This window comes from Lynx canadensis, chromosome D3 (genome assembly GCF_007474595.2).
Source record: "Lynx canadensis isolate LIC74 chromosome D3, mLynCan4.pri.v2, whole genome shotgun sequence".
Taxonomy (NCBI): domain Eukaryota; kingdom Metazoa; phylum Chordata; class Mammalia; order Carnivora; family Felidae; genus Lynx; species Lynx canadensis.
The window spans coordinates 57114961-57135794 of record NC_044314.2 but is presented as its reverse complement, the minus strand read 5'-3'; the positions used below and the strand labels follow the sequence as shown (position 1 = coordinate 57135794).

Genomic DNA, 20834 nt, shown 5'->3' with positions numbered 1-20834 from the left:
GCTCAGAGCCTGGAGCCTGCTTCGGATTCTGTGTCTCCCTCTCTCTCTGCCCCTCCCCTGCTCTCTCTCTGTCTCTCTCTCAAAAATAAATAACAAACATTAAAAAAATATATTAAAAAAAAAGCGAAACCCCAAACTAATCTATGAAACAAGAACATCAGAATCATGGTTGCTTCTGGCCAGAGAACAGCAGTCATGGGAGTGACAAGATTGGGGAAAAGCATGAAGACATTTTCTGAGTTGACTGAAATGTTATCTTTCTTGATTAATGTGAGGCTACAAAGTTAGCATCAGTCAAACATCACTGAATTGTACACTTAAAGTTCTGTGTGAATAGCTCAAGGGGAAAAATCTGTAAATAAATACGAAAGTCTAGTTAATAAGTATGTTTTTTGTAGAAATTTAGGTTAGCAAACCTGAAAATATTTTCTGTGTACTCTAGGTTTGAGCAAATGATAGTAGAAACCAGGTGTCTCATTATTGGAGGAGTTATAAATACAGAAAAAAAAAGAAGAAGGCAACAACAAATCTTGTGGTGGTGAACTGGAATGGAAGGTTATGAGTATGAACTCATGTTTTTGTAATACAGATAGCTAGCTAGTTTGAAAAAAGGGATGAAGAATAAAAGGTATTTTCCTTCATGTGTCTTTCTATCTCTCTGGATCTAAAAAGGCAAGATGGAAGGGTGTAGGTAAACGGAGTAAGAATACACCACACTGATGGAGACGGTTTCCTTGAACGGATTTTCATTCAATGTGTGATGGGACTTTTATTTCTAATGATTTGTGACATATACTAATTGTGGTGCACATAAACTACTATTTTTCAGACCTAAGAAGGACAGACTTACAAGCAAAGGAATGAGGAGTGAAAACTTTTTTTTTAATGTTTATTTTTGAGAAAGAGTGAGAGAGAGAGAGAAAGACAGAGACAGAGACAGAGATAGAGACAGAGAGAGACAGAGAGAATGTGTGCATGCAAGCAGGGGAGGGGCAAAGACAGAGGGAGACAGAGAATCCCAAGCAGTCTCCCAACTGTCAGCACAGAGACCAACTCAGGGGATCATGACCTGAGCCAAAATCAAGAGTCAGAGACTTAACCAACTAAGTCACCCAGGTGCCCCAGAATGAAAACTTTTTAAAAGTTTTGGTCATTGTCTTGAGATTAATCACTGGCTAATGGAAACATTCTTAGGTGGGTACTTACTTAACTACCTTCAGTCTTTCTTGGATATCTTATATATTTACTTGGTGATAGAGAGCAACTGAGATGACCTATACTTTTAATCCAAAGGTAGTAATTTAGCTCTTTTTAATAGTTAAGGACAATTATATTTTTTTTAGTTCTCAATCTTCTGTTTAGTTTCACTAAAAATTGGTATATTTGACATAGCTTTTACTTTGAGAAATACAAGATAATCTATTCCTTAAATACATTAATACTAGTAGATGCTGCAAAACCAAATATTTTTTTCCTCTACAATTATACTGGCATCTTTTTTCTTTCTCTTTCTTTTTTTTGTAATTAATAGTCAAGTGTACAAATGTAAAAGCCATCAAAATTAGAATACTCAATCTGCCAGATGATAATGAATCAAATCAATGATAGGCACAGCATGCCTAAGCAGTGATACGTCAGAAATCAAGTTGGATGTTGACAGCTCTTCTTGTTAGGACATGTCACTGTTTATAGAAGCCACCATGAGCCAGTCCAACAGATATAAATGAGTGGGAGCTTGTAGCTGATATGCCAAATTCTACTGATTTCATTTGTTAAACTACTACTAGAATGATTTCCATCTGCGAACACAACAAGACATACGAAGAAAGATAGTAAACACATGGGAAGACAGATCCAACACCTTACCATCCACAGGCTTGACCTCAGCTGGTATCTGCTCTTCCTGTGCTCTCATGCTACTCTCTTTAATGCTTTCTATTTCCCGCAAGAAGTCCTCCATGGAGGTGCTGTCTATGGAGGCTTGTGAGTTGGAACGGTTAAATGCAGGCGAATGTAGGGACTCATTGGAGAGCATTCTGTTAATTCTTCGGCAGCGAGGAATAGATTTTCTGAGGAAAGAACAATATCTGTTGTTAATAAAAATTAGTGTCTTTTAATGTTACAAATCATGAAATAAAATTTATGTTTAAAATCAATGGAGAAATAGAGTTAAGTGTGATAGAGTGGGCTTTGAGAGAATAATCTCCACTCAGTGGTGGCCCTTCTTTTTTATTCCCTATAATTCATAATGATTCTCTGGCCATGTAGGAATCACCGTGATAATACTTTTTATAATTTTCACACATTCACAAAGCATGCAGTTACTTGTATTGGCCAAAGCATAGAGTTTAGGGCAATATCTCTGATGAATACAGATGCAAAATCCTCAACAGATTATTAGCAAACTGAATACAACAATCCATTAAAAAAACCATTCACCACCAAGTGGGATTTATTCCAGAGATTCAAGAGTGGCTCAATATCTGCAAATCAATCACAGGATATATCACATTAGCAAAATAAAGGATATAAACCATATGATCATCTCAATAGATGCAGAAAAAGCATTTGACAAAATCAACATCCACTCATGATAAAACTTCTCAGCAAAATATAGAGGAAACATAATAATAAAGTCCAGATATGACAAACCCACAGCTAACATCATTCTCAATGGTAAAAAGCTGAAAGTTTTTCCACTAAGATCAGGAGCAAACCAGGACGTCCACTCTCATACTTATATTCAATATAGTACTGGAAGTTCTAGCCACAGAAATCAGATAAGAAAAAGCTATAAGATGCTTCTAAATTAGTAAGAAAGATGTAAAACTGTCAGTATTTGCAGATGACATGATACTATATATAGAAAACCCCAAAAATACCATGAAAAACTATTAGAATTAACACAAGAATTCAATAGAGCTGCAGGATACAAAATTTACATACTGAAATCTGTTGTATTTCTATACACTAATAATGAACTAGCAGAAAGAGAAATTAAGTAAACAATCCTATTTACACATGCATCAAAAAGAATAAAAGACCTAGCAGTAAATTTCACCAAGAAGGTGAAAGACCCCTACTCTGAAAACTATATGACACTGATGAGAGAAGTTGAAGATGACTCAAATAAATAGAAACATACACCATGTTCATGGATTGGAAGAATCAATATTGTAAAAATGGCCATACTACCCAAGCAATCCAAAAATTCAACATAATCCCTGTCAAAATAACAATAGTATTTTTCACAAAACAAGAACAAATAATCCTAAAATTTTTATGGAATTTTAGAGATCTCAAAGAGACAAAGAAACCTTGAGAAAGAACAAGTTGGAGGTATCACGATTGCAGATTTCAAATTATATTACAAAGCTATAGTAATCAAAACAGTATGGTACTGGCACAACAAGACACGTAGATCAACGAAACAAAATAGAGAGCCCAGAAATAAGCCCACACTCACATGGTCAGTTAATCTATGACAAAAGAGGCAAGAATATACACAATGGGGAAAAGAGAGTCTCTTTAATAAATGGTGTTGGGAAAATTAGACAGGTACATGCAAAAGAATAAAAGTGAACCACCTGCTTACACCAGACATGAAAATAAACTCAAAATGGATTAAAGACTTAAATGTAAGACCTGAAACCATAAAACTCCTAAAGGAAAACATAGGCAGCAAACTCGTGGACATCAGTCTTAGTAGTATTCTTTTCAATGTGTCTCCTCAGGCAAGGGCAACAAAAGCAAAAATAAACAATTGTGACTCCATCTAACTAAAATCTTTTGGACAGTGAAGGAAACAATTAACAAAACAAAAAAGGCAATCTACTGAATGGGAGAAGTTATTTGCAAACAATGTATGTGGTAAGGGGTGTATGGTACGTACTAGAAAGCTGTTTGTGCAAGCACACCCTGAATGTCTGTGTTAATCACTATCTTGAGAATGCAGAGATCCTATCTTCCTTCTATATTCCCATCAAACAGAATAGGTAGAAGAACATGTTGTTCAGTATTCAAGGTTAGGAGATCCAGTGGTGGCCAACCCAATATCTCCCTTGTAACAAAGAATGTCTGGATGCTAGGCCTCAATCTCTTTGAACACTGGCTGTGCATGGAAGGGAAGGGCTACAGATAGTTGGTAGGCTAGTTGCTACACTATAAAAACTTACTGCGTGTGGATTCCAGAAGTGGATGCTTTGTCCAGCTGGCCACTCCTGGATTTCCTGTATGTAAGTTCCCCAAATAAACCTATGTCTTGATCTCTGTCTCTAAGTCACTCTTTTAGCCTTGCCAGACCATCATCTACCCTTGGCTTAGAGTCTGCTGGTGTGTGGCTACACAAAGGGTTAAAATCCAAAATATATTAAAACTCATAAAACTCAATACCAAAGAAAAGTCCAACTAAAAATGGACAGATGATGGGGCACCTGGGTGGCTTAGTCGGTTGAGTGTCTGACTTTGGCTCAGGCCATGATCTCGCAGTTCGTGAGTTCCAGCCCCGTGTCAGGCTCTGTGCTGATGGCTCAGAGCCTGGAGCCTGTTTCAGATTCTGTGTCTCCCTCTCTCTACCCCTTCCCCGCTCATGCTCTGTCTCTCTCTGTCTCTCAAAAATGAATAAACGTTAGGGGCGCCTGGGTGGCGCAGTCGGTTAAGCGTCCGACTTCAGCCAGGTCACGATCTCGCGGTCCGGGAGTTCGAGCCCCGCGTCAGGCTCTGGGCTGATGGCTCGGAGCCTGGAGCCTGTTTCTGATTCTGTGTCTCCCTCTCTCTCTGCCCCTCCCCCGTTCATGCTCTGTCTCTCTCTGTCCCAAAAATAAATAAACGTGGAAAAAAAAAATTTAAAAAAAAAAAAAAAAATGAATAAACGTTAAAAAAATTTTTTTTAAATGGGCAGATGACCTAAATAGACATTTTTCCAAAGAAGACATACAAATAGCCAACAGACACATCAAAAGATGCTCAACATTGTTAATCATCAGGGAAATGCAAATCAAAACCAAAATGAGTGACACCATTTTGACATCTGACACCAGTCACAGTGGCTAGTTTCAAAAAGACAAGAAATAACAAGTTTTGACAAGGACGTGGAGAAAAAGGAATGCCTGTGTACTGTTGGTGAGAATGTACACTGGTGAAGCCACTACAAAAAAACAGTGTGAAGGTTCTTCAAAATTTTTAAAATAGGAATACCATACAATCCAGTAATTCCACTTCTGGGTATTTACCTGAACAAAATGAAAACACTAATTCAAAAAGATATATGCACCCCTATATTTATTGCAGCATTATTTATAATAGCCAAGATATGGAAGCAACCTAAGTGTCCAGATGAATGGATACATAACGTGATGTATATATGTACACATGCACACACACACACAATATGGAATATTATTGAGACTTAAAAAGAACAAAATCTTGCCATTTCAACAACATGAATGGACCTAGAGATTATTATGCTAAGTGAAATAAATCAGAGAAAGACAAATACCATAGGATTTCACTTATATGTGGAATCTAAAAAACAAAACAAATGAACAACTAACAACAAAACAGACTCTTAAATACAGAGAACTGATGGTTGCCAGAGGGGAGGAGACTAGGACCATGGGTGAAACAGCTGAAGGACATTAAGAGACATAAAATTCCAGTTATAAAATAAATCACAGGGATGAAAAGTACAGCAAGGGGAATATAGTCAATAATATTGTAATAATACTGTATGGTGGCAGATAGTGACTACAGTTATCATGGGAAGAATTTTTGTAAATGTTATAAATATATAAATGTCAAATCACTATGATGGACACCTCAAACTCATATAATATTGTATGTCAACTATATTTCAACTAAAAGTACATACAGTAAAAGTTAGCTTTGGAAAAGTATCTAAGATGATGACAGAGAAGGTGTAAAAAGTTGGCTGCTCACACCCACTAGGATGGCTACTATCAAAAAAAAGAGAAAGCAAGTGTTGGCAAGAATGTGGAGAAAATGGAACCCTTGCTCACTGTTGGTAAGTCGAGTTTCTGTGGACAACAGTATGGCAGTTCCTCAAAAAATTACACACAATTGCCATTTGATGCAGTAATTCCACTCCTAGGTATATATACCCAAAAGAATTGAAACAGGGTCTTAAAGAGAAATCCGTACACTGTGTTAATAGCAGTGTTATTCCTGATAGCCATAAGGTGGAAGCAACTTTGACAGATGAATGGATAAGTGAATGTGGTCTATACATATAATAAAATATTATTCAGCCTTAAAAAAGAAGAAAATTCTGATACATGCTATCACATGACTAAACCTTGAGGACATTATCCTAAGTGAAATAAGCCAGTCACAAGACAAATGCTGTATGATTCCATTAATAAGAGGTATGTACAGAAGTCAAAATCATAGAGACAAATAGCAGAGTGGTGCTTTCTGGCTCTGGGGGGATGAGGAAATGGGGAATTTTTGTTTAACGAGTATAGAGTTTCAGTTTTACAAGAGAAAAAGAGTTCTGGAGAGGGACAGTAGAGGTAGTTGCACAACAATGTGAATATACTTGATACCACTGAGCTAGCTATATGCTTAAAAAATGGTTGGGGTGCCTGGCTGGCTCAGTCAGTTGAGCATCCAACTTCAGCTCGGGTCATGATCTCATGGTCTGTGGGTTCGAGCCCCGCGTCGGGCTTTGTGCGGACAGCTCGGAACCTGGAGCCTGTTTCACATTCTGTGTCTCCCTCTCTCTCTGACCCTCCCCCGTTCATGCTCTGTCTCTCTCTGCCTCAAAAATAAATAAACATTACGAGAAAAAAAAAATTTAAAAAAAATGGTTAAGAGCGGCAGTGCCTGGGTGACTCGGATGAGCATCCGACTCTTGATTTCAGCTCATGCCATGATCTCAGGGTTGTGATATCAACCTTAAGAGAGACCTTAAGATTTTCTCTCCATCTCTGGAGCACCTGGGTGGCTCAGTCGGTTAGGTGTCCAACTTTGGCTCAGGTCATGATCTCATGGTTTGTGGGATTGAGCCCCACGTCAGACCTGTCTCCCTCTGTCTCTGCCCCTCCCTTGCTTACTCACGCTCACTTTCTCTCTCAAAAAATAAACACTAAAGGGGCGCCTGGGTGGCGCAGTCGGTTAAGCGTCCGACTTCAGCCAGGTCACGATCTCACGGTCCGTGAGTTCGAGCCCCGCATCAGGCTCTGGGCTGATGGCTCAGAGCCTGGAGCCTGCTTCCGATTCTGTGTCTCCCTCTCTCTCTGCCCCTTCCCCGTTCATGCTCTGTCTCTCTCTGTCCCAAAAATAAATAAACGTTGAAAAAAAAAAAATAAACACTAAAATATATTTTTTTAAAAAGATCCCCTCCTCCCTCTCTCTCTCTCTCCCTCTGTCCCCTCTCCCCACTCACACTCTCTCTCTCTAAAAAAAAAAAAAAAAAAAAAAAAGGTTGATATGGTAACTTTTATCAGAACTATTAAAAATTGAAAAAAAAAATTTAAGTTGGCTGCTTAAATACTGAGATAGTAGTGTGAGGAAATAATCTGTAACATTAAATGGAAAAATCCTACATGAGGATGAGGAAGGGGGCACCGACCTGGAACACAAAGACCCATACATAGTGAGTTCAGGGAGAACCGGATCACCGCTACGGGCAGGGTCGGACCACTGAGGAGGGCAGTGCAGACTCCTGAGATCTAGAAGGGCCACAATAGGGCTACCTCCAATCTAGCAGATACACAGGTGAGCAGAGCAGGGAGCAGCTTCATGGGGCACTTTGTCACAGGGCTGCTGCGAGGATTAAATAAGTTAGCACATGTGTACATTTAGAACACAAAAATATCCAACAAATGTGAGTTTAAAAAACAAGAGGCACAGTGGGGGAAATACATGCGAAAATGCTAGAATTTTGGGAAATTTTTGAGATTTGCATAAAAATAAAATGAAGTATTTTTATGTGAGGTGGTGATGTGTTAAGTGACCTCATTGTTGTGGTAATCATTTTGCAACACGTCCACATATCAAACCAACATGTTGTGCATCTTAAATTTAACCCAATGTCATATGTCAATTATATCTCAATAAAACTGGAAAAAATTCAAAAAATATTTCACTTCTATGGTATCTGATTGACAAATCTCATACTCCCTGGGAACAATGTTTGATTAACAAGAACACTTTGGTTCTGAACCATGAATAACTGAGCTACTTTATGCAGTATGATCTTCTAATCTTGTTCTGACATTATTTTTTTTCTTTTTAATTTTCCAATTTGGAGTGACTGTGCACCTTCTTTCAAAGAACTCCAAGCCTGCCTTGTTCTCCCCTGGCTCAACTGGAGTTGACCAAAACGCTGAGACTACCTCTTCACCAGTGTGCAGGCTGAGCTGTTTCACCCAAAACAAGAACTCCCAGATGAAAAGAGGCCACTGTGGCCTTATGACTCACTTAGGGCAGTTTCATTTTTATATGCAGAGCAGCAGAGGACTGCTATAGAATTTAGCCATGTCCTATAGCATATGCAAAGCACACTGATATGCAGGAGCAAACAAAGAGACAGGGGAATAAGAAAACAAATCCGCGTGCTCAATACTGTCTCTAGGAATCCTACATTTCTAAATCACTTTTAGCAAAAGTTTCTGGCATTTTACCACTGATCCTGACACTACCATACTGTTAAGCAGTGCGAGTTTTGAACATCAACTGGCAGGGAGTTAGCCAATTTATTTTTAAAACTCAAAGCATTTCAGAAAATTATGAACTATCCCTTTTATTTTCTTATGCTGTGAATTTTAGGCAGCTTTAACAATTGGGTGGTAAGAGTTTTCTACTGAATTCTTTATAGTCTGAAAGACACACATATTCTTTTTTTTTTTTAATGTTTATTTATTTTGAAAGAGAAAGAGCATGAGTAAGGGAGGGGCACAGAGAGAGAGGGAGAGAGAGAATCCCAAGCAGACTACAGGCAGTAAGCGCAGAGCCCGACGTGGGAACCATGAGATCATGACCTGAGCCAAAATCACGAGTCAGTCAGCTGAACTCACTTAGCCACCCAGGTGCCCGAAACATATATATTCTAATGGTAGAGATAGAAATCGACACAGGTATCATGATGGCTGTAGCTTCCTTCATTATTTTTTATGCTTTGAAGACTTTTCCCTTTTGCAACAAGACCAATACTGAAAGCCACTAACTAATTTCCAGAATTCTAGTATAGAAACAGCTTATAAACCGTATCCAATCACCACTGCTACACAGCTTACTACCCTTCATATACCATATTCAGAAGCCCAAAACCTTCTCTACTTATGGATATTTTTTAGATTTATATCTTTCAAAAATGAATGTGCTTGACTTGTGAAAAAGCTACAGTATTAATGACAGACATGGACCAAGTTTTTTTTGTTTGTTTGTTTGTTTTTAGTGTTTATTTACTTTTGCGAGACAGAGAGAGACAGAGAGAGACAGAGAGAGAGAGAGAGAGAGAGAGAGAGAGAGAGGGAGAGAAAATGAATGGGGGAGGAGCAGAGAGGGATGGAGACACAGGATCCGAAGCAGGCTCTAGGCTCTGAGCTGTCAGCACAGAGCCTGACGCGGGGCTCGAACTCATGAACCATGAGATCATGACCTGAGCCGAGGTCAGATACTTAACGGACTGAGCCACCCAGGTGCCCTGTCATGGACCAAGTTTTTAAAAACTATAACGCAGTACTGAAAGCATAAAAGTTTAAATCATACATAAGTTATAAAGTGGAAATTGAAGGTCTTCTCCATCTGTATCACATCAGTATTTGCCTATAAGCTGCTCTGTTTCCCCTACTCAAAAATATGTCATGGATATATTTTCCATGCCAGCACAGAAATATCACCTCAATAACTGCATGGACTGGCATAAGTTATCTTAGAAATTAAGCAAACACGCAGATATATCCAGGCACTGAAAATGTCTGAAGAAGTGAGAAACTTGAGAAAGAATAAGTACATCTTAGAAGATGAGGAGCAGACACATTTAGGGCTACTAATGACAATTTTAGTTACAGCACACAATTTCTTACTCATGCCAAGCTTACATTGGTGGAATCTCAGAGAAGAGATCACCGTAACATTCTGCTGGGGTAGGGGAATCAAATGTGAAATACAGGTCATGAGTATCTGAGTAACACATTGGTTCATTCTGAGGTAATCCACCCAAAGAATCCTATAATTGCATGATTTTTTTTTTTTTTTTTTTTGGCAAAGAAGTAAGACAGTATTTTGGGGACAAGCACATTTGGAAGAGTTCTCGCTTTTTCAGTTAGGGATCCAAATATTTCCCTCTTCATCCCAGGGTGCAGTAGGGACCACGACCTACCAGTCTTAAAGCATTACATAGTTATGATCCTCAGGCTCATCCAACACTTTGATGAGCCTTTAATCTGTAGCTTCATACCTCACCATATTAGGATAAATAGAGCTTAATCTTCATAAACTGTTTGTATTTTTTAAATTCCAAAACAATACCAGGAAAATATTACTTGAAACACAGACGGTAATTTTATCACACAGCAACTTTTGTTGGGAAAACAGCATTAGGTTTCAAATTAGATTTTGAGTGCATGGTGATTTCCATGAATTCAAAGTGGCATTAAAAATGATTTTATTATTCCATTTTTCCCTCCATTATTTTTCTAGATATAACTTGTATTACATTGCAATGATTATTGGAGATCTGTAACTTCTTATTGTCTACACTGAATGAGTATTTCGTAACTTCAAAACAATGTAAATACAAGAGTATAATTCTCCCTCCACAGATCAACTGACTTTTAAAAAGTCAATAATCTTTTTACAAATCAAATAAGTAGTCTTTTATATGTATCCCTTCTGGCGCTCCTTCTTTCTGCATGCCCCTGTACCCATAACAGATCATTTGTTATCAGCTTCGAGGACTTCATCTGGCACTTCCTCTATTTTACCTTAGCATTTGTCATACTGTGGACCTGGTGGCAACAAACTCCCTCAGGTTTCTTTCTGAATACATCTTTAATTCATTTTCGGTTTGGTGAATTTTTTTTTACTGGGCACAGAATTTTAGGCTGGCAGTTTTTATTGTTGTTTTTCAAAACCTTTTAAAGATGCCATTCCATTGTCTTCTGGACTCCTGAATCTGATGAGAAGTCCATTATAATTTTTATTGAGATTCTTATAAATACAATGTCTTTTTTTCTCTAGCCACTTTTTCATAGATTTTCCCTTTCTCTTTGTTTTTAGCAATTTAATTATGAAATGCTCACACTGGGGTTTTCTTTGTATTTATTCTGCTTGAGGTTTACTGCGTTTCTTGAATTTGTGGGTCAATGTCTCTCATCAATTTTGAAGTATTACCCATCTTCTCTTCAACCATTTCTTTTGTCCCATTCTCTCTCTCCTCGTCTCCTGGAACTCCAATAACATGAATGATAGCTATTTGATATTGTCCCAAATGTCCCTCATGGTCTGCTTTGCCTTATCCTCCACTCCTTCTCTGAGCTACAGTTTATTTTCTACTACTCTGTCTTCAAGGTCACTTTTCATTTCTTCTATGCATCTAGTATGTCTAGCCAGTGAATGCTTCAATTCTGATATTGTGGGGTTTTTCATAATACATATGTCAAATTAGCTCTTCTGAGAGATTCGATTTCTCTGTTGGCATTATTCATCCTTAATCCATTCTGTCCAACTTTTCCTCTGATTTCTTTAATATATTATCATTATTACTTAATGTATCATCATATCATCATTATATATCATCATTATCATATTATATTATCATTTAATATATACCAATATAATATATCATTATCATATTATCATATATCATATCATATAATATCATTATCATTTCTTTAATATATTATCATTGTTACTTAAAAGTTCTTATCTCATAATGCCAACGCTTGTGCCATCAGCGTGCCTGCTAACATTGATCAAAAACCAGTCAATTGTTAATGGGGGCCACATTTTCCTTTTCTTTTACAAACCTCGTAACTTTTTGTTGTATGACATTTATTATTTTTTAAAGGAGCTCTAGAAAACTGGAATAAATAGTAATTTCCCCCAGAAGGGCAAGACTTTTCCTCTCTGTCCGGTAGTTAGAGTGAGACACAGATCACTTCACTCCAATCAGGAGCTGAGCGGGGTCTGAGCTGTATTGCAACTTTAACTAGTTGTAGGTTACCTCTAGTTCTAAATGCTTTAAGAGTCCTGTGTGTTTACAGGTTCTTCCCTCCAGGAGGGCTATGCGATAAACACTGTGGGACTCAGAAATCTCTCTGTGCTTTAGAGTCTAGCCCCCAGCCTCCTGTGTTGTTGCTCTCAGAGCAAAAATCCCAAATGAGAGGATTATCAGGTGTGGAAGACCCTGTATCTGGGCTTCAACAGATTCCAATCTGCTGTGCCAGTGCACACAGCCATTAACAGCTGCACTGGTGTCTCCTTGCCCCTGCAGATGCCTTCTGCCCAGGCAGGTATGATTGTCTGCCCAGCATTGCATAGACTCAGGGGCAGAAACGTGCCCAGGGAGGGAAATGACTGCTGGACTCTGTCACCTAGGAAGAGCTCTGCCCTCCGTGGAATTTAGCTCCTTTAGACATCGTGTCCGCAGCATTACACTACAGTGTTTATAAAACAAATGATTTTTACATTTATCCGTTCTTCTCTAGTTGTTACAGTAGGAAAGACAGTCAGCCACCACCTAGTCTACCTCCTAACTGTTAGTGGAAATCCCACAGAATGTTGTAAACATCAGATTTCCTTTAACATTGTATTTGCTAATGAACTGCTAGCTCTGTCTAACCACAAGTCCAAATTTTCTCAGTATATGCCCCAGAATATTTTTAAAAGACATACTTCTTGCTAAGAAATACTCTATGGGCCCTTATTGTCTCTTATAAAGAATTTCACATATAACAATTTACTACCATACACATTACATCATTTGATCCTTACATTAACCCCACAAGGCAGCCAAAGCAAAAATTCACATTTCATTGAGGGAAAGAGTTACTGACAGCAAAGCGGAGACACAGAACTTCCCACTACAATTACAATAAAATGCAAATGCTCTTCTAGGACTTCATGGCCCAGCACGTTCTGTCCTCAACCTGCTTTTGCAGTCACACCTTAGATCACTCTCCCCAGCATTAGCACTAGGCATGCTAATCTTTTCTCAGTTTCTTTAAAAAGCCAAGCTGTTTCTTCTCTCAGGAAATTTTCTCTTACTGGTTTTTCTGCCTGGAACATTCTCCTATTTCCATGCCAAGATGCTTCTCATCGTTCAGCTCCCAAGGTAAATGTCACCTCCTCGGGGGATCTTTTCCTGGCCATCCTAACTTAGCATTCCTCCAGTTATCCATCATCTCAGCTTTCTGCACTTTCTTTTTCTCATCCATCAACAACTTACACTTCATCTACTCACTTACTTCATTTTTCTGGAATGATTTTCCCCAGTAGAATATAGAGGAACCATGTCTGTCTCATTTACACAGTATCTGGCCAGTAACAGGAACTCAGAAATATTTGCTGAATGAATGACTATTGACAATGGAGCCAGGATGTAAATTCAAACCTTTTCAATACTGTCCAAATGCTTTCCCTAACAGTAATCTTTCTTAATTTCAAAAGTCCCCTCAGGTATTAGTGTATCTGTGTATTACTATACATATCTTTGTACCAGAGAAGAAATATGTGGTGATTTAGAGAAAAACTGTGAAGCCAGCTGGCCCAGGTTTCAATGTGGGCTCTGACACTTGCTGGATCTATAACTTTGCACAAGCTATTGAACCTCTGTCCCCCACTGCCTAATCTGTAAAATGGGAATATTAATCATACACATGTCCTGGGGTTATTATGAGGATTAGTGAGGATTAATAATATGTGAAATGCATGGCACATAGTAAACCCATATGTAAAGTGACTGCTATAATTTAATTTTTTAGCATGCCCGTAACTAGATTTATGTTCAGGCTATTATGGAGGGCACTAAAATATCTCTAGAAATAAAATGAGATAAATAAAACTGCATTTATCAGAACTTCTCTCTGATCCAACCCCATCCCCAAGCCTTCTTGTTTCCTCAACTCCCTTAAGTTCTGGCCAAATCACATCAGAAAAATTCTTCCCCATGGTTTCAGTGAGATCTTTTGTTTTCTTAAAATAAGTGCTATTGCTTTCTCTTCTCCTTCTCCCTTCTTGGAATGTAGACAAGATGACTGATACTTTAGCAGCCATCTTGCAATGATGAGAGAAAAGCCAAGAAAATTACAGTGATCAGCCTCGATATTACTGAGTCTCAGAAATAATATCAGATGCTGCCTATCTCTGGTCTTCTACAAATGTGAGAACAACAAGCTCCTATTTTTGAAGACTACGCTAATCTTTGTTGTTGTCATTATTATTACTTCCAGCCCAGATAATTCTCAATGATATAACTAGAAGGAATACTTTAATAAGTCATTTAGAGTAGATTATATGCCTTCTCCACTCCACTAAGAGGATTATTCAAGTAAGAATCCAGTCAATAACCTGCCTCCTAAAGGAAGGTGTGTCTAATGTAATGATCTTCAATATTAAGAGCTGCCAAATTATTAGCCTAATCTCATGTCTTGGTCTGGCCTAGCTCAGTGTACTACAGAGTTAAACTATTCCTGCTGAAGATATCCCTACCTAAATATACAAGGAATATAGTCACACTGTTCTCAAATCAAATATATTCCAAGAATATTAGGAAGAATATAACAAATTCAAAGATTTCCCCTTCCTCTTTCTAAAAGAGGATTGGATTTTCCATTGTCATTGTCTTTAATTATGTCAATGGCAGCACAGCATGACCATCCAGAGACATCATCTTGGCTCCTGACCTCAGTGAGGCTTTGCAGCAGGGCTCTTGCAAAGTGACATTGCTCACTCTGTGGGACAGACCCTAGCTAGACACAGTCCCGGTAATGCAGCTCTTTGTCCCTTAGCTCCCTCAGGAGGCCATTTAGATAAAGTAAAATGACAAATCCCTTGTTTTTATGCACTGGCTTCTCGGCAATCTTTGGATTCTAACATGTGTATAAACAAGCTCAACTTGGATGTCTTGCAAAAAAGCACTTGAAAGGCAACGGTGATAAAGGGAAGCTATAGTTTCAGAGTAATAGAAGCAAGAACACACAGCAGGTTCCCACTCTCTTTCTCAGGCTCAGTGACTCTGTCTTTCAATATCATCTGGCATCCTTCATTCTCTTCCTGCCATCCCGGTTTTCTGTTCTTCTCCTGGCCTGCCTCACCCCTCTTTGGGGAACAAGAATAAAGCTGATGAAACCACTCCATCAAAAGGTAAGCAGGTCTGCCTGAACCTCTCTGTTGGCAGGAAAAAAAAATACAGAAAAATGTGTTTGTAGATTAGGTGGAGGCTTAAAACAGCAAACAAATCTCAGTCACTCATCAGGGAATATTTGAAATGGTTTTGAAAGCTGGAATTTTGTTAACTAACTGAGGTTCCTATCAGCAATTAAATTCTTAAGCATGTACATAACACCTCTGAGCACAAGCACTGGGCTAGGAAGGGCAAACGTTGCAACATGGAGAGAACAACTTCTAACCATTAACCACTGAACCCCAGGAACTTGCAAGGTGGGGAGACTTTAATGGGACAACAAGCTCTTCTGCAAGAGAGAATGATGAAATCTTTTTTGAGGATGGATGGGGAGAAGAGCATGCTTTTCTGTACTTCTAGCTATGAAAGAAAGTCAACTCCACATGCTTGACTTTGAAAGTAATCTATGCCAGGGCATATGGGTAGCTCAGTCAGTTGAGGGTCTGACTTTGGCTCAGGTCATGATCTCACAGTTTGTGAGTTTGAGCCCATGTCAGGCTCTGTGCTGACAAGGCGGAGCCTGGAGACCATTTCAAGTTCTGTGTCTCCCTCTATCTCTGCCCTTTCCCAGTTCATGCTCTGTCTGTCTCTCTCTCAAAAAAAAAAAAAATAATAATAATAAAATAAAAATAATTAATTAATTAAAAAATAAAAATAAAGTAATCTATGTCATGTTCTATCTACTGCTTTATCAAAAGACACCACTAGTGAGAATCAATGCTTATATAGCTACCACATAATTAGAGTATATCACTTATATGGGCATATATAAACACACACATGACAAAATCAAAATATAATCTTTCTTCAATTTCACCTACTTTGGTTAAGGGAATGGGGAAATAGAGACTGATTGCTAACAGGTATGGAGTTTCTTTTTGGCATGAGGATAATACTCTGAGATTAGATAGAAGTGATGGTATCACAACTTTGTGACTATATTAAAAACCACTGAATTGTATACTTTGGTTTGTTTGAATTGTACACTTTAAAAAGAGTAAATTTTGTTATATGAATTATTCATCAATTAAAAACTGTATGAGAAAAAATTACCTTTTTATTAAATTTTGATAATTAAAAGTGTTTTGACACTGATAACACTAAAGGCTGGTGAGGATGTGGGGCAAGAAGTATTTTCATTCACTGCTGGTGGGAATGCAAAAAGTACAGGTGCTTTGGAAGACAGTTTGGCTATTTCTTGTAAAGCTAAACATACCCTTATCATACAACACAAAAATCGCTCTCTTCAGTATTTACTGAAGGTGAAAGCTTATGTCCACACAAAAACCTGCAACATCGATATTTATAGCAGCTTTATCCTATCCCTTAGTAGGTAAATGGATAAACGTGGTACATCCAAATAATGCAACATTATTCAGCGCTAACAGGAAATGAGCCATCAAATCATGAAAAGACATGGAGGAAACTTCAATGTATATTTCTAAATGAAAGAAGATGTTCTGAAAAGGCGACATACCATATAATTCCAACTATATGACATTCTGGAAAAGGCAAAATTATGGAGACAGTAAAAATATCAGCGGTTGTCAGGGGCTGAAGGAGAGCTGGGAGGGATGAACACATGGAACACACAGGATATTTAGAGCAGTGAAAATATTCTGTATGATACTTTAATGACGGATACAGGTCATTACACATTTGTCCAAACCCACAGAATGCACAATACCAATAATTAACTCTAATGTAAACTATGGACTTTTGGGTGATAACGACGTGTCAGTATAGGGTCATTAATGTAACATGCAATACTCTGGTAGGGGATGTTAATAATAGGGGATGCTGTGCCTGTGGGAGGCAGGAGATATACAGGAAGTCTCTGTATCTTCCCTTCAATTTTGCTTTGAATCTAAAACTGCTCTAAAAATATCTTCAAAAAAATATTTTGGGATTTCAAATAAGTTTTAAAAATCAAAAAAGAATCAAGTTTTCAAAAAAGGGTCATGGATGGAAAGACACCCCTATGAAAGGTTCTTTGGCTGCTTGGAGCAAAGAGTAATAGTCACAGATGGGAAACAGTGTTACCTGTTCAACTAATAATCCTCTAAATAGGTGACAGGCTAAAATGGCTGTTTTTAAGGCACAGGAAATCACCAAGTAAGAACGCTTTATGTTGTATTTTAAAACCAATATACAGTTTATGAGTTTGATGTAGATACTGATTTTGGTGAAGCTCAGTCAGTCCCACAAGTGACTCATCACATTATCCTCAAAGATAAGTTAAAATTATTAGTGGAAAACCAATTTGGTGACACCTAATCATTACTCAGAAGCTGGTATTTTTTATTTGATTAGGAGATATCCAGGAAAAAATATCTATAAAATAGAATGTAAGCAAAAAGAAGCTTTCCCTTGCTCTTTAATAGAATTCTATCCTTTCTACATTCAGTGATATATGTCATTATAACAGTTTTAGACATCTATGTTTTGTGCTTCTAAAATTACACTTATCCAAGAAATCTAGATAAATAATTTTTTTAAAGATTGTCTTTTTCATTCAAAAGCAAGTTATACATTCTCTCTACTGTTTAGTACCAAATGTCAGTGTGTATTTTTATTCTGTGGTTTTGAAGGGCCTGCTGTGGCTGGTGTTACTATGCATGACTTGTCAAAGTAACTAACCAGATGAGTCTCCCAATCTGGTGTCATCTGAAAGTTTGCCTCTCTGGGGCTGTGACGATTTGCTGGAATGCAACCATGTAATCTCTTTTCTTCCACATCTCTGGTCTCTATTTATTGTTGCTATCACCTAGTCATTCAATGGTCAGCCACAAAACATGAAAACTCTATTCTGTTGCATCCTTATACTTTTTTTCGATTTCTTTTTTGTCTGTCGCCCTTCTTCAACTCCAAAAGTTCAACCATAGCAGGACAAAATCATAAACAAGATCAAAGGGATAATTGGGTAGTCCCTCTGCTTGGAGCCTCACGTGGTCATTGTCACATGCACGGGTTTTAAACAGCTTTGTAGTCCATCCTGTTAAAGGTTTTCCTCAGCCTTTTTCCTCATGAGGCAATAACAGCTCAACTTTAAACTACTCAGTAAAAATCCAAGGTGAAATATAAACCCAACTTACTAAATTCTGGCAGGAATGAGTTGGTCATTTGGATGAATAATTATCTCTCAATTCTTTCTTTCACAATACATTTTCCACACTCAGACTTATTTTATTCCATGATGGTTTTAGTTCTATGGGGTCCCCTTGAACAATAATAATTTTATGTTCCATTTGTTTTTACTGGCTAACTTTAAGATGGCTACCCCTAACTTTTGTATAAACAGCTTTAAATTGGAAAGTCATAATAACTAGGGTTTTCAATGAGACAGAAAAGCTAGACTTGGGGATCTGAGAGGGAATTTGAGAAATACTCAAATACATCACATTTAAAAAAATGAAGCTCCGAGAAATGAAGTAACTCATCCAAGAGCACATAGCTAATTACTGAGAACTACAACTACAAATTTAATCTCCTGATATCTAATTCCATGTTCATTTTCCCCTAGTCACCAGTCTCTTGATCCATTTACACTTTACATTCTTCACTCATTCACCCAAAAACACCAAGAGCTTCACACTTTTACAGTAGAGGCTATTCTCTTTTTTCCATTAATGTATTTCTTAAGATGCAAATGATAATCAAGTGGATCTTTTTATCAAAAAATGTTGGAATTTCCGTCCCCAAAGTTTTCATTAAAGAACAAAGATGTATGCAAAGGTGCTTCACAAGAGAGAAAAGAAATTTAGTACAAATTTCTCTAAAAAAATCTGAAAGTAAACTAATAAAGCTGACAGGTGTAACAGACCAAATACACTGGTTATATTAAGTTGTATATAAGATACAGATACCACACATAAAAAAACAACTGCTAAATATCTGGTCTAAAAGGAATATATTAGCACTATTAAATATAAATCCCATTGTTAATTTATCCATTGGTTGGCATTTTAGAATGTATTAGAATTTCTTGAAATAGTATCAGTAATTCTTGTATTTTACTTAAAACCATCTGAGGAACTAGAAACTGAATTCCATTTTACTCGATTTTCCTTGTGGCATATAGAGACATTTCCCAAGTATCACAGCCAGGTTGAAGTAAAATAATAAATTTAAATTCACATTTTTATTACAGTTGCTATTGGTAATCATCATCATCATCAATCAATTAAAGGTATTTTCAATTACTTGTCTACCTCACCATCTCCAATTTACTTATAACATTGTTCATCCTAAGATAAATTCCTTCAGCAAACCATTAAGAGGCAGCAGTCGGAGCACTTCACATGCTTTAAAAATGCCATACAAAACAACTGTCAGAATTTAAGGTCATCAAAGTCCCCCTCACAGAATGACAGGAAAGGCATAGACTAGTAACCCGAATGCCCACGTTAAATGTGAAGGTAAGAGTTGCAAGTTCCACCAAAAGAGAATCAAATAACTAATTTCATAATGCTTGACTTCATGTGGTGGGGGCTCTTGTTGCCAATGCCTCTGAAGCTCTACCACGTTCAAGATGAATAGCTTGAGTAGTTCAGTACCTAATCTCTAAAAGCAGACAGACAACTATAAACCCCAGATCAACAGTTTATGCCCTGGGGAATGGAGAGTGATTACTTTTCTGTCATCTTAGAGGAAGCTTTTTCTTTCTAAGAGGAGTAACCCCAGCAGGAAGTTTTCCCTCTCTGAAGGCTTCCTATCCACTCATTTGCAAGTAACGTTATCTTCTTTCTTTACCACTGGCTGGGATTAATTATGATAATCAGTAATTCCCTGAATACACTCTGTTGTGCCCCAAACTGTTGAGCTTTTGTCCCTTTAAAGAAGAAATACAAATGACACAAATGACTTAGGTCTTTCATTTCACTGTATTTACTTGCATTTATTTATAAAAGAAGCTGAGGCTTTTTTGGTTTTTTGATGAATGGGCAAGAGTTTTCATTTTCCATGAAAAAGCTCCTTCTTTAAAGTAAAAGAATACCAGATTTTGCTTAACAGGATACCTGTATTTAAGTAGAATTATAAAATGAAATTCTACAAGGGTTCCTGCTAGCCGATATATATAGCACCTCTGTATGAATTCAGTAAAGTCTATCCTCTCTGAAAAAATGTGGTTTGGCTAATGGAGCAAAGCTCAATCTCTGCCCCACTTGACCCCTTGGCATTCTTATTCAATAAACAACCTCTACAACTATTTTCATTGACCTTGAATTTTACTAAATGACTCATAGTTTCCCATTTATTTCCATTATAGAATTCTTCTAGGAAAATGTCAGTCTCCAGTCAAACTTTTAAAATCACATCTTTAACAACAATACCAAAGAACAGTTTTCTTAAATTTTTGGTAAATGTGGATATATAATAATTCATTAATGAAAAATGAGTAACTATGGGAAAGGTTGTGACTATTAGTTATGGCTACTTGAGTAACCTTTTGGGAAATGTGCTC

The 20834-nt window shown here is 37.5% G+C and overlaps 1 protein-coding gene across 7 annotated transcripts in view; it reads right to left on the bottom strand.

The window, feature by feature from the left end:
- ARHGAP28 (Rho GTPase activating protein 28) overlaps positions 1 to 20834 on the bottom strand; it is a 195267-nt gene that overhangs the window by 87544 nt on the left and 86889 nt on the right. For all 7 annotated transcript variants that reach the window (XM_030336437.2, XM_030336438.1, XM_030336436.1 and 4 more), the window contains one exon: positions 1867 to 2069. In XM_030336437.2, coding sequence (XP_030192297.1) covers positions 1867 to 2069 — 203 coding nt within the window. The remainder of the gene's footprint in view (positions 1 to 1866; positions 2070 to 20834) is intronic.